The 12,794-nt window shown below is 53.7% G+C and overlaps 2 protein-coding genes across 3 annotated transcripts in view; one reads left to right on the top strand and one right to left on the bottom strand.

Moving 5' to 3' along the window:
- The window catches only part of Lpo (lactoperoxidase), a 24,861-nt gene extending 23,635 nt beyond the window's left edge, over positions 1-1,226 (top strand). Inside the window, exons 12-13 of the mRNA XM_046420424.2 lie at positions 80-317; positions 514-1,226. Of these exons, the coding sequence (XP_046276380.1) occupies positions 80-317; positions 514-721 (446 nt within the window). The 3' untranslated portion in view covers positions 722-1,226. The remainder of the gene's footprint in view (positions 1-79; positions 318-513) is intronic.
- The window catches only part of Mpo (myeloperoxidase), a 16,325-nt gene extending 3,531 nt beyond the window's left edge, over positions 1-12,794 (bottom strand). Inside the window, exons 1-14 of one of the 2 annotated variants that reach the window (XM_046420425.1) lie at positions 12,667-12,794; positions 12,454-12,531; positions 12,226-12,319; positions 11,715-11,890; positions 11,380-11,503; positions 11,166-11,295; positions 10,888-11,094; positions 9,694-10,012; positions 7,715-7,875; positions 6,407-6,662; positions 5,750-5,920; positions 4,678-4,915; positions 3,720-3,930; positions 2,574-2,666 (exon numbers count right to left, since the gene is read on the bottom strand). In XM_046420425.1, coding sequence (XP_046276381.1) covers positions 3,726-3,930; positions 4,678-4,915; positions 5,750-5,920; positions 6,407-6,662; positions 7,715-7,875; positions 9,694-10,012; positions 10,888-11,094; positions 11,166-11,295; positions 11,380-11,503; positions 11,715-11,890; positions 12,226-12,319; positions 12,454-12,529 — 2,157 coding nt within the window. In that variant the 5' untranslated portion in view covers positions 12,530-12,531; positions 12,667-12,794 and the 3' untranslated portion in view covers positions 2,574-2,666; positions 3,720-3,725. Of the gene's footprint in view, positions 1-2,573; positions 2,667-3,719; positions 3,931-4,677; positions 4,916-5,749; positions 5,921-6,406; positions 6,663-7,714; positions 7,876-9,693; positions 10,013-10,887; positions 11,095-11,165; positions 11,296-11,379; positions 11,504-11,714; positions 11,891-12,225; positions 12,320-12,453; positions 12,532-12,666 lie in introns of those variants that run through there. The other variant, XM_046420426.2, reaches the window with a different exon arrangement.

Raw genomic sequence — 12,794 nt, 5'->3', positions numbered from 1 at the left:
GAGCTGGAGAGGGTCTATTCCCAAGGGGAAATGAGCAGGAAGTCCCTGGGATGAAACAGCCCCAGCTTCTCCACCCCAGGGTACAACTCCTGGAGAGGCTATTGTGACCTCTCACAGCCACGGACGCTAGAGGAGCTGAGTGCTGTGCTGAGGAACGAGAGGCTGGCCAGAAGCTTACTAGATCTCTACAAGACCCCTGACAACATCGACATCTGGATAGGGGCCATTGCTGAGCCCCTGGTAGAAGGAGGCCGAGTGGGGCCTCTCCTGGCCTGCCTCCTGGGCCAGCAGTTCCAGCGGATCCGCGATGGAGACAGGCAAGTGACACCTCCACCCAGGGAGGCCTGGATGGAGCCCTTCTCTGAGGTGACTGGGCCACCATCCTGTGGGAGGACTAACTCCAGCTCCACCACAGGTGGAGCTTTTCATGTGCCCAGTGACCTCCTTTGGCAGAGTGGGGAGAGGCCAGCAGGTGGACGTGACCCTGGAGTGACCTTGCTTCTGTCTCTGCAGGTTCTGGTGGGAAAACCCTGGGGTCTTCACAGAGAAGCAGCAAGACTCTCTGCGAAAAATGTCCTTCTCACGCCTTGTCTGTGACAACACTCACATCACCACAGTCCCACCGAACCCATTCCAGGCCAACAGCTACCCCCAAGACTTTGTAAACTGCTCAGCCATTGATACGCTGGACCTCTCACCCTGGGCCTCAGTGGAGAATTAGGTGCCCCGGGGCCATGGCCTCCCGCATTGCCCAGTAACTCTCCCGTTGGCCCATGTTGCCATTTCAAGCAAGTTCAATGTCCTGGGCCCTTAGAACTCCACACCCCAGTCCCTGCCCTTTCCTTTAGCCAGGCCTCTCTTGCAGATGAATAGCTCACTCAAGCCCAAGGGCGCCATTTCAGCCTCCGGAGCTCATCCACTTGGCTCCCACCACTTCCACGCCCATTCCCTCAGCCCCAGGAAATTGTCTTTCTATCAAGACTCAGACCCCCATGATGGCCTGCCAGTCCAGCTTGCCTGATGTCACCCATCCTCTCCCCTGAACAATCATTGCTGGGGCTGGGGCTGGGGCCTTGGACTCTGATCCTTCCTCCTTCCTCCCAGACTAGATTGTGAACTTCCCAAGCCAGGGACTTCCTCTTGCTACTACGCAGAGCCCAAGGCACTCAGCATGGTGTTCAGCTCACTTATGTGCTCAATAAACATCTGATAGTGGATGAAAGGCACTAGCAAAGGCACTGCTCCTTTCTGAAGGCAGGCCTTGGAACATTGCCAGATAAGTAACTAGATGCTTATAGTCCAGAGTGGCTGGCCCTACACTGTCTTGTGCATGGATGTGTGGGGTGAGAGGAGTGATTGGGTGGGATTTCCAAGAACTCTCAAAGAAGGGAGGCCGCAGGGGGCTCCTGGGGACATGAAGCAATGGCCACGGAGTAGCAGAAGAAGGCCTCAGGATGAGGATGTGTGGGGGAGGGGTTACAGGGACAAAACAGGAAGCGAAACCAAGTCTGGGTTTCCCTACAGCTAGAATTAATTTCTCGTTACCTTATGGGAAATACCCTCTTCTTCCTGTGCAGTCCTAAGAGCCTGTCAAGCCTCTGAAGGGGCAATTCCAGAACATCCCTTGAGCTGCTACCCAGTGGATATTCATACATCCTTTTAAAAAAAAAAAATGGCCCTCCAAAGGAAGGTCAGCCCAGGTGACTTGACAGGTAGGAGTAGGAGACACTCAGCTGTCCTGTAGGAAGAGCCCAGGGCAGAAGACCTGGGCTGAGGTCCTGACTGATGCCCACTTCCCCTCTCCACACAGCCCTCTCTTCATCAGTGACATGGGGGTGACTGGTATTCATCCTGCCACTCACCACAGTGAGGGCCTAGCTTCACTTGGGGGGCCCTCAAGTACACTAGGCTGCTTCCAGCAGCAGGTGCCCCTCCCTATATGTGGAAAGACGGAAGGGCAGGAGAGGGGCTCCACCAGTTGGATACAGGGGTCCAGATCCTGGGGTGGGGGATGCCTCCTCTCCCTCAGCACTGGCCCTGTCCTCCAGACACAGCCATCTGCTGTCCTTGCTCTAGGGGCCTGGTGATTTGAAATCTGGAAAGAGGATTCCACCATCTCGATGGCCTCTGAATCACTGTCCCAGGTTGAAGGATGCAGGACCCGGAGGTGCCCTGTCATCTGGGGAGGGTCTTCCTGCCAGCCCTCTGATCCTTCTCCCCGACAGGACAGGGTTGTGTTCCCTCTGTTTTCCAGCACCTGACACAGTCAGATCATGTAGTAAACATTTGCCGGAATAATGAATGAACATCAGGGCTTGGGGACCGTGTTCCTGTTCCACAGGTGGCAGAGGTGGAAGGTGAGGGACGAGGACCTGCTCAGCCTTGCCTGGCCCCAAGACTTCTAAGAACTGACTGCCCTCCAGGTATGGATTGGCCAGAGGACTCCCTGGTGCCCTCCCAGCTGATCAGAAAACCAGGCCCCGAGGCACCAACCACACTGGCTCCAATTTAGGGCCCAGAATGGGCCTCCTGCTGGGGCTCCAGCTCCTTCCCAGACACAGACAGAGGGGAGATCACCAGCAGTGACAGTTTATTATTATAAACATCAGGTACAAACAAATGGTACAGAAAGGTCAACAGCCCCTCCTTCCTCTCCAGGCAGGCTCCTGTGAATAAGCAAGAGAACAGAGTAAGATAGGAAAAGGAGAGCTATGGACTGATCCTAGCTGCCCTGAGTCATCACTCAACTGCTAAAGGCTTGGTCCTCCAGAAGAGGCTGGTTCACCTCTGCTATGGAGGACAAAACTTCTTGAGGGCAAAAATGGTATCTGCCTTTCTTGACTCTGTTTCGCATGCCTAGTACAGTGCTTGGCATATAGCAGGTGCTCAATGAATGAAGAATTAGAGCATTTGTGGTAAATGGATAGAGTTGGAGAATATCATGCTAAGCGAAGCAAGCCAATCCCCCAAAACCAAAGGTTGAATGTTTTCTCTGATAAGTAGATACTAATCCATAATGTGGTGGTGGGGGGTATGGGATGAGTAGAAGAATTTCAGATTGGGCAAAGGGGAGGGAGAGGAGAGTAGGAAGCATGGGGTAAGGAAAAATAATGGAATGAGACAGATATCATTACCCTAGATACATGTGTGAGTACACAAATGGTGTGACCCTATTTCTTGTACAACCAAAGAAGTGAAAAATTGTGCTCCATTTGTGAACAATGAATCAAAGAGCATTCTGCTGTCATGTATAACTGATTAGAACAAACAAACAAACAACAAGAAAAAGAATTAGAGAATGCAAACAGGCTCCCTGTGGAGCTGTCATTTACAAGAAAGAAGACTCAGGCTTAAGGAGATTCAGTGGTTTGCCCAAGATCATGAAGCTAACAAGCTGCAGAGCCAGGATTTAAATCCAGGTGCCTTGGCTCCTGGGCTGTGCTCTGCTTCTTCCATATGCTTAATACTCTTATAAGCAGCAAGCACACTCACATGAATGATACACATACAACACTGCCCATGTTCACAGACAACACAAATATTTGACATTTGGATTTACATACATTGCACACACGTACACACACAAACACATACGAGTGAATATTCAGTCATTTTCTCAACTGGCACCCAGAACGGGGTTGGGCTCACCTAGGGAAGGGAGCTCTCTGTCATTCCAATCAGCCAGCCCAGGTTTACCCCTCACTGGAGTAGACTCTTACCCAGCTCTAGGCCTCCCTCCAGGAAGTCAGGTCCAACGCAGGGAGAGAACTGCAGTTGACAAAGTCACGGGGGAATGAGTTGGACATGAAGATGTTGTTCCTGGACACGGTGGTGATGCCTGTGTTGTCGCAGATGATACGGGGCAAGGAGATCCTGGCCAGGGCCTGCCGTTGCCTCGTGCTGAACACATTCTTGTTCTCCCACCAAAACCTACACGGGGGCATCCATAGACATTGTGCCTGAGGCTGGCATGTTCTGGGCTGGAGGGTGTCACCTAGCTTGAAGTGCTCCCTGGATGCAAGACTCCACTCTGAAGCTCAGGAGAGCTCCAGGCCCTTGAGAAATACAGGGATTTTCAGTACAGGGAAGACTAGGGGTCTCCCACTCACAAAACAGAGTAAAGCCCAGCTTTCTGGTTACCTGCTCTGGCCCCAGCCCATCAGCCTCCAGGACACCATTCATACTCGAAAGGAGGGAGCAGAGCCCACCCTCCTTCATGAAGTCCTGTGCCCAGGGCTGCATCCACAGGAAGGGGGAATGGGGACACTTTCTAATATTCCCAAAGGTGCAATATGGACCAGGTAAGAACTGGACATGAAGGTGTCATGACCACGATGAAATGACACAAAGGGAAGCCATGGGAAAGCTATGCTGGGACTATTTGATGGTGATTGACATCTCCATAGTTGCACAGAGAAACCCAAAGAAGTAGTAAGAATGGCATTTTTTTTCTGTCTTCCTTCTTTTGAAATCAGGACTCCAGTTTCCTCCCTGCTGTACCCCTACAGGCTCAGGACACATTAAAGATGACCTGGAAGCTCCCTGAGACACAGAGGGAAATCAATGACTCTTTGCAGCCCTTAACTTGACAGGAGGAAATTGAGGCCCCTGACAGGTTCAAAGATAGGCCCGTGGCCACCCACCCAGCCAGCCTGAGCTGCTGCAACACTTCCTCACCGATCTCCATCGCGGAGCTTCCTGAACTGGGTGCCAATGAGGCAGGCGAGGAGCTGGCCCACACGGCCATTGGGCTCCAGGGGCTCAGCCACGCCACCCATCCAGATGTCAATGTTATTGGGCGTGCCATACTGTGCCATCAGCTTCCTTGCCAGGTCCAGGTTCTTCATCACCGTGCCCAGCTCACCCACTGTGCTGGGCTGTGGGAGCCCACAGAAGCGCCTCCAGGCATTGTACCCTGCATGGGAGAGGGGGCAGTGAGCTCTGGATGGTCCACCTGCTACAAGGTGGGGAGGACACTGGGACAGCAGGGAAGATTCAGATGTATGCCATTAACCCAGAAAACCCAACTTCTCCACATCCCAAGGCCATAGAGGGAGCCCTGACCCCTTGACTCAGGACAAGAGGGACAGCTAGGCCTCCCCAGACCCTCATTGTCTCTCCTTTGCTCTCCCACCCTAAGGCAAACACTAAACTGCCATAACTCCTGCCAGGTCCAAGAACGGGGCATCTCATTGTCCCCTGGAGCAACCCACTGTGTCTATCTCTGACCCATGATGGGTAAAGGGCGTCTCAAAGGCTCAGCCACACAGGCCACCCATAACCCATGCACAGACTTTGGGGTCAGGCTGATCTGGGTCCAAGTTTGTGATCTGTCACTGATTTGGCTAGAGAACCTAGCCAGATTTTGACTGTCTCTATGCCTCAGTTTCCTCATCAGTCAAGCGGAAGTAACAATCTCTTCCCCTCCAAGTTCACGAACAACAGGTCAAAATGAAATGATGGTAGAGACACATTTCCACCCTGTGGGTGACTGTTGCTGCCGCTGCTCCTGCAGGTTGGAACGTGCAAAGGAGCCTGAGAGAAGCTAGAGTTTGATCAGAGGGGTCCAGGGAAAGGGAGGTGCCTGACCTCAGATGACTTCCTGAGGACAAAGTGCTAGGGTGAGGGAAGCTTTGGTCAGCTCAGGGCATGGAAAGGGCAGGGCCCCGAGTGGGAAGGGGAGCTGTGGGCTCCCTGGATGGTAGGATGGGGGCTGCAGGTGGCCAGGGAGACTCCTGCAGCCCCTCACCTGGGAGGCCGTGGTCCCTGCTGCGCTGCATGTTCAGAGCGGGCAGGTCCAGCCCGATCCTCATGACCTGCTCAAACAGTCGTTCCCGAATTTCATCCACCACAATTTGGTTCTGGCGATTCAGCTTGGCGGGGGTGGCCATGAGGCCCCGGAGGATGGGGTCAATGCCACCTGAAGGCAAAAGGAGCAAGGTTGAGAGACAAGGATTAGCTCAGTATCAAAGATCAGACTGGAGCCAGAGCAAGGCCAGGTGGGGTCAGGGGATTGGAGAAGAGGGACAGCCATAGGCAACACTTGGTGCCAAGGTGGCCCCACTGGGCAGGTTCTCACTGGGCACTACATGACCCCAGGGGCATATAGGGCTCAGGAGATGACGTCATTCAGGTTTGCAAGGTTGGGATGCATCCCTTCCCTGGCCTCCTGACTCACAGAGTCCCAACACATAGGAAGGAGCCAGCTGTATCTGAGAACTATCTCCACCCTCACTCTTTATTCTTGGATCTGGAGGTAGAGTCAGGTGCACTGAGAATGGAAGATCAGACTAGATCCCCAAAAAAGGAAAGAAAGAGCTCCCCTTACCCTAGCTCCCTGCACCCCAGCCCACCTCTCCCACCCGCAGCTGCCAGCGCCCTCTCTGCTGGTCCAAGTCCCACTCACCTTCCAGCACCACCCTCCAACTGGCAAAAAAGACCCTGCTGAGTGGAACTCGAGGATTGGGCTCCATGGGCCGGTACTGACTGTCCAGGCGGAACATGAAGGGTTGGATGAGGGTGTGGCCATAGCGGAAGGCATTGGTGAAGACGTTGGAGATGCGCGGGTCCACCGAGTCGTTGTAGCAGCGATATCTGGGTAGGTACTTCCTCATGGCCGCTGGCCCCAGCACCAGGGGCAGGTAATCTCGGTAAGTGATGATCTAAAAAAAAAAAGTCACTTGGAACAGTCTCTCCACTCACTGGTCACTGCAGTGTCCACCTGCTTCAGGCTTGGGTGATCGCTCCTATCCATCTAGGTCAATGCAATGAATCCCACAGTACTGATTCAGTCCAGGTGGGGAAAGGGGGTTAGAGAAGAAGGCTGCACATATCCAACACCTCAGAGTGGCACTAAGGAGCATAAGCAGAGCTCTGCTGTTTGCTGGCTCTATGACCTTGGGCCATTTACTTACTTCTTTGAGCCTCAGTTGTAAATTAGAGATAATTATATAGGATAATTATATGTGTGTGTGTGTGTGTGTGTGTGTGTGTATGTGTGTGAATGCCACAGTCTGGCTGGGCACAATTCAGGAGCCACTTGTCAAAAGAAACAAACTTTATTTTTAGAACACACTCGCCAAACCACACAGCTCTTCAGGAAAACCGTCAGAGCCCAACTGCCACCACCGGCTTCCCACAAGCCACTCCACCTCCCCCACTCCTCCTGCTCTTAAGGCCAATTGGCTAGGTCTCGTGGGCCGAGCAAAAAAAAGTCCCCCAAGGAGCAGCTCCATGGTCTGAAAGGGCGGGGAAACAGCCCAATGAGCATCACCACAGAGGAGCCAATCAGTTGGCAGCTAGAAGTTTGCTGGGGCTGCTGTTAAATGAGGCCAAGGAGTTTGGTTGGGTGACAGTGGCCAAAAAGAAGAGGAAAATAGATAAAGGAGCCAAGAGTGACAATGAAACAGAGGAAGAGAGAAATGTCCACTGAACTGCTGCTGGGCATCAGAGACCCCCCTGGTGGATTCTCCCAACACCATTGCCAGGCCCACAGCAAAGAGGGAAACAAGGCAGGAAGTGGGGGAAGGGAAGTAGCCTTTGCCAAGCATTTCACATCTGCCAGGTGTTTGCAGTAGGTCCATTAATCCAAATGGCATCATGGATGAAGAATCCAAAGCTTAGGAGAGTTAGCAACTTGCCCAAGATCACACAGCTAGGCTGTCACAGAGGTAAACCTGGATCCCAAGTCAGTGTGACACTCAGGACAGCCTACCTGGACCATGGCCCCCACGATTTTCCGGGCTTCCTGGTAGAGCTTCTCTCCATTCCACCTGGGATTGAGGCTCTTGAGCTGTGTGGCCAGCCGGTTATGCTCTCGAACAAAGAGGGTGTGCATGGAGGTGAGTTCAGGCATCTCACTGGAACGGGTGTCCCCTTAAGGAGGCAAAAGCCACTGTCATTCCTGAGACCTTCATCCCAGAAAAGATTTGCTCCACTGAAACTCCCTGTCTCCTGCCTACCCTCCTCTCCACCCATCTCTTCCCCCGGAGGCTGAGTTTATACTTCTATATGGGTCCTCCTCTGATGCCCTTGTTCACCATAATAGCTTTTTCTCCTGTTAGGGACATGGCTAGCCAGAGATGCTTAGTAAGACCTCGGATCCAACACGTGACTACCCTAGCTGAAACTGGGAGCTCTTCCAAGACTGGGCCCAAGGCTTGTGCCTTTTTGCATCTCATCCTCCCTCCCATCAACCCCTGGCATAAGAGGTGTTCTGGGGTGTAGCACCGTGCCTGGTACCAAGTGTAAGATCCATAATGCTTCCTAGTTAGCTGGTTCTCCTGATTCAAGGAAAGTCAAAAGGTAACGTGCATATTGGCACAAACTGTTTCCATGCTTGTGTCAGACACCACTAACGATTACAGCACTCTTGCTAACATTGAATGCAAGCAACCTCAGAAGCCTCCTGAACACAGAACCCCAGAGGAACACTACCATTGGAACAGAGTTGACAGCATCACCCTGTGACATGCCAATTTTGCAGCCTGCTTCAGGGTGGGCTAGGGCACGGGATGGGCCGAGTGTAGACTGGTGTAGCCTGGGATTCTGTTCAAGAAAACTAAGCAAGACCCCCTGGTTCCACTAGTCTGCCCCAAAACTTTCCCTGGAAGGGCTAAGGTCAGGGCCATTTCAGCAGGACACAGGCTTCTGCCCTGGCCAACTCTAGAAAGGAAATTCTAGGAGGAAAGGATATTCTCTGAGAGTGATTTCTCCATCCCATGAGCAGTGAGAGGTCATGGTGATCCAGGACTGGGACATACAGCTTGTCATTCCTGAGGATCATTGCTCTTGCTTCAGTAGCAAGAAGGGTGGCCCCTTCCTCAGGAGAAAGATCACTTGGGCACTGACCTTGATTCTTCTTCCAGGAGCCCAGGAAGAGATCACCAGGAGCCACCAGGAGAAGGGGGAAGCAACAGGAGGAAAGGGCCTTCAACCCACCATTGGATTTTCATTAAAACACACTGGATGGGGCTGGGGTTGTGGCTCAGTGGTAGAGTGCTCACCTAGCATGTGCAAGGTGCTGGGTTCCATCCTCAACACCACATAAAAATAAACAAATAAATAAAGGTATTGTATCCAACTCCAACTAATATATATTTTTTTAAAAAAAACACACTGGAAAATTTCTTCCATCACTGTCTCAACCCTACCTACAAACCCTCAGGTGTTTAAAGTTGAAATCCCACCCTCTATAATTATGGGTAATCAAGGTGGGCAGTAGCACTTTCAACTAGAACTTTCTGAGATGATGAAAAACATCTACCTCTGTGCTGCCCAGTTAGGGGAGCCACTAGCCCATGAGGCTACTGAGTACTTGATATGTGGCTAGTGCAGCCGAGAAGCTTTTTTTTTTTTTTAATTTCATTGAATTTAAAATAATTAAAATTAAAATAGCCACCTGTGGCTATCGGCTTCATATTGGACAGGATATGGACACCACTGTGCTCTCTGTCCTTAAGGGAATCAACTCTCCTCTCTTCCAGAGTCCAGAGGAGAAAAGAGAAACAGAGAAAGTGATAGAGGCTCCTTGGACATCCCTGTGTCTCCATCCAACTTGTGACCAAGGCAGCTGGACTAATGACTCCGAAGTTGGTGAAGACAGTGTCTCCCACTACAGATCCACCCGCTGCTCACAAGCAGGCTGACTATAGCTCCTGCAGGGAACACCTCTTATGCCACCCCAGAGCTGACCTGCCAGGAAGCAAGGGATTTGCACAGAGCGGTTGGTGAGGAGACAGGGGTCATCATGCAAGTTGTCGAAGGGCAGCAGGGCCCTGCCATTATCTTGGAAGCGGGTGTTGACGGCCAGCAGCCCCATCTGGTTGGTCAGGTTGCGCAGCTTCATGGCCAAGGGGTCCTCGCTGCCGTACACCATGCTGGCGTCCACAAAGGAGGTGAGCGCATTGATCTGGTTGCGGATGGTGATGTTGCTCCCAGGACAAGCCGGGCAGGAGCGGAAGAAAGGGATGCAGTCACGTTGGTTCTTGATGCGGGGGTCATTAGGTGGAATCTGCAGCACAGAAAGGCTAGGTGGGTTCATGAGGGACCGTGCAAGAGAAACTAACCTTTGGACCTCTGGCCCCCTGAATCTTCAGGTGGGTCTCTCAAGGCCCCAGCGGGATCAGTCTGAGGTTCCACCAGCAGAGTGCCTCTGAGGTTCAGGAGTGGCCCGGAACACTGAACTGGGAATGTGGGACACCCCCCAGGGGTAGGCAGTGCCAGTCCTCTGACCCCTTCTCACTAAATCTCCCCTCTCTCTCCTCCCCTCCTCTTCTCTGGACTTGGTCCCTTCACTCTTACTCTGTCTCCTCTTTCTTTCCTTTCCCCTTTTCCTTGTCCCTTTCCTGTCACTCTGGCCCCATCCCTCTCCCTCCTTCCCTCTCAGACTCTCTTCTTTCTCTCCTCTTCCCTCCCTATTCAGCCTGTGACTCCATGGGACTTCTCTGGGAGCTCCACCCCCCCCCCCCCCAGCTCTCTGCTCTCTGTGATGCGGGGATGGGGAATGGCCCAGGAGGAGGGGGAAAAAACAAGACTGTGCACAGGGCATCTATGCTGGGAGGTCTGAGAGACACCAGAGGTCCTCATCCCAGAACTCTTTTGCAGCCTCACAAATGGGCAGTAATTTCTGTTAGCTAGGGCAGAACCACTGCTCTCTCCCTTGGCCTGGGGGAGTCAGTAAACAAAGGAGATGCCCTGGCTGACAGTTGGTCCTGAGGAGGGGACTGGTCAGAGCCAGGACAGGCACAGGCTCTGGACGACACAAGGAAGCAGCCCTTGCCCTCCTCAGGGGCTGAGAAAAGAAAGCTGGACACAGAAGGTGGCCGCTTCCAGGAGCAATGTCCCCTCTCCACCCACAGCCCAACAGTGGGTGGGAGGAAGCAGCACCTTGAGCGGGAAGCAGGGTGGCTGCTGCAGGCAGCTGGTCTCACAGTTGAGGCCAGTAATGAAGGAGGCCCGTGCTGCAGGCTCTGGGGTGAAGTCAAGGTCGTGGTCCAGAAACTGGCCCCACTGCATGAACATGAGCGACCGCTGCTGGTCCCTGGTCAGCTGCTCTGTGGGGAAGCGCACGATGGCGTTGGAGACTGCGCGAGCCTGCAGGACACCGGGGCGTTAGGGGGCGCCGCACCAGGCTGGGCCTCCCCCTCTGCCCACCAGGTGCTCACCAGGGGCACGGGGAAGCCACCGCGCTTGACCCCTGGAGTCCAGCCGAAAGGCAGCGAAAAGCCGTCCTCGTACTCCGCTGGCAGCCAGCGTGCAAAGGCGCGGTTGGAGGCCCCAAGCGTCGGGCTGCGTCTGCAGAAAAGCGCAGGGTCGCTAAAGCCAAGTGGCTACGCTGGCCTGACCCAACCCTCCCAGAGTCCCGGCCTGGGGCTGCACCTGTTGTTGCACTGCCCGGTGATGGTGCGATATGTGTCCTGTTCAGGGCATGTCACCCTCACGTCCTGGTAAGCACAGCCGCTTGACTTGGACAGCAGATTCAGTTGAGCAGGTGTCAGCACATCTGCAAGGGAGAAGCAGGATGTGGGAACCAAGCCCCCATTTCCTCTTCTGAGGAGGAGGAGCCCTGAATACCCTAGTGGGGCACAGGCTGAGAAGTGAAGGGGATGCTCAGACACCTCTGAGACTCCTTAGAGGGAGGATTTGTGGGGATCACAGGACCTGGCGAGGGTTACTAGGAGAGATCCTAGTGGAGGTGGGAGAGGGGGCAGTACCTGTGACATTGAAAGGCCCTGGACACAGGGGCTGAAGCTTCCTCTTCAACAGGTCTAGAGCCACATGCAGGTAGTCTGCAGCCCTCACAGCCGTCCTGGTGCCTGCTACTGGCTGCTTGAAGTAGGATAAGAGTTCCATGGGACTGGCAGAGCCACTGCGAAGCCTCTGCTTGATGCTGCATGGAAAAGGGGGGACCAAAGAAGGGGTACAGAGACACTCAGCAGAGCCCTTTCCCGGGGGTGGATAGGCAGGACAATGTAGATAGACTTGCAGGCAGGAAGAGGTTTCTTTTGATAAAAATGATATGGATGTGGGTGTCCAGATGGTAACAAGTCCATGGGAAGGGTGGCTTTCAAGATGTTCTTGCTCCCAGAGACCCAGGGACAGACAGCCCAGCTCCGCCCCCCCCCCATGCTCCCCACCTCCCTGCACAAACTCCCTGCTGCCCACTCCTTCCCTGAAAGGCCTGGGACAACTTTGCTCAGAGCTGAGCAGTGCTGCACATCCCACCTTTCCCGCCGCTCCTTGTAGGCTTTGTCCACAAGCCGCTTGGCCTCTTCCATGCAGGTCAGCACCACTGAGGTCTCCACCTCTCCCAGGAGGACTGACCAGAGCAAGGATCACAAAGTCAGGAATGGAGGCCCCATCAGGCCTCAGAACCTAGGAGGCATGTGCTGAGAACAAGGAGTCCCTGGGACTCACCCCTGGAACACCTTACCCTTCTTTTTGAACTGTTACCTGAAGTGGCATTGTCAGAGGCTTGGGACATGGGCAGAATGGCCAGGAGCCCTGCTAGAGTCAGGAGCAGCTTCATCTCTGCAATGAGACCCCCAACCAATAAGAGCCCCACCTCCACTCCCAGGCCCCTCATCCCACCTTCACCCTCCAGCCCCATCTCAAAGGGCCTGGTATGGGCAAAGCCAGGCCTCCTTGAGAGAGGGTCCACAGCACCTTCACCCCCTTGCCAGCTGTAGTCACCAGCCCCCAAGGACCTCAACTCCACAGTTGATCTGACATTGGTAACTCCTCTCACTGAATCTTGGCCTTTATGTTCTCTAAGGTGGAGGCGGGGCAGGGCA

Source organism: Marmota monax, unplaced genomic scaffold (genome assembly GCF_021218885.2).
Source record: "Marmota monax isolate L192 unplaced genomic scaffold, Marmota_monax_Labrador192_F-V1.1 WCK01_AAM20220418_F8-fsc00064, whole genome shotgun sequence".
NCBI classification, from domain to species: domain Eukaryota; kingdom Metazoa; phylum Chordata; class Mammalia; order Rodentia; family Sciuridae; genus Marmota; species Marmota monax.
This window is presented reverse-complemented; position numbering and strand designations above follow the sequence as displayed.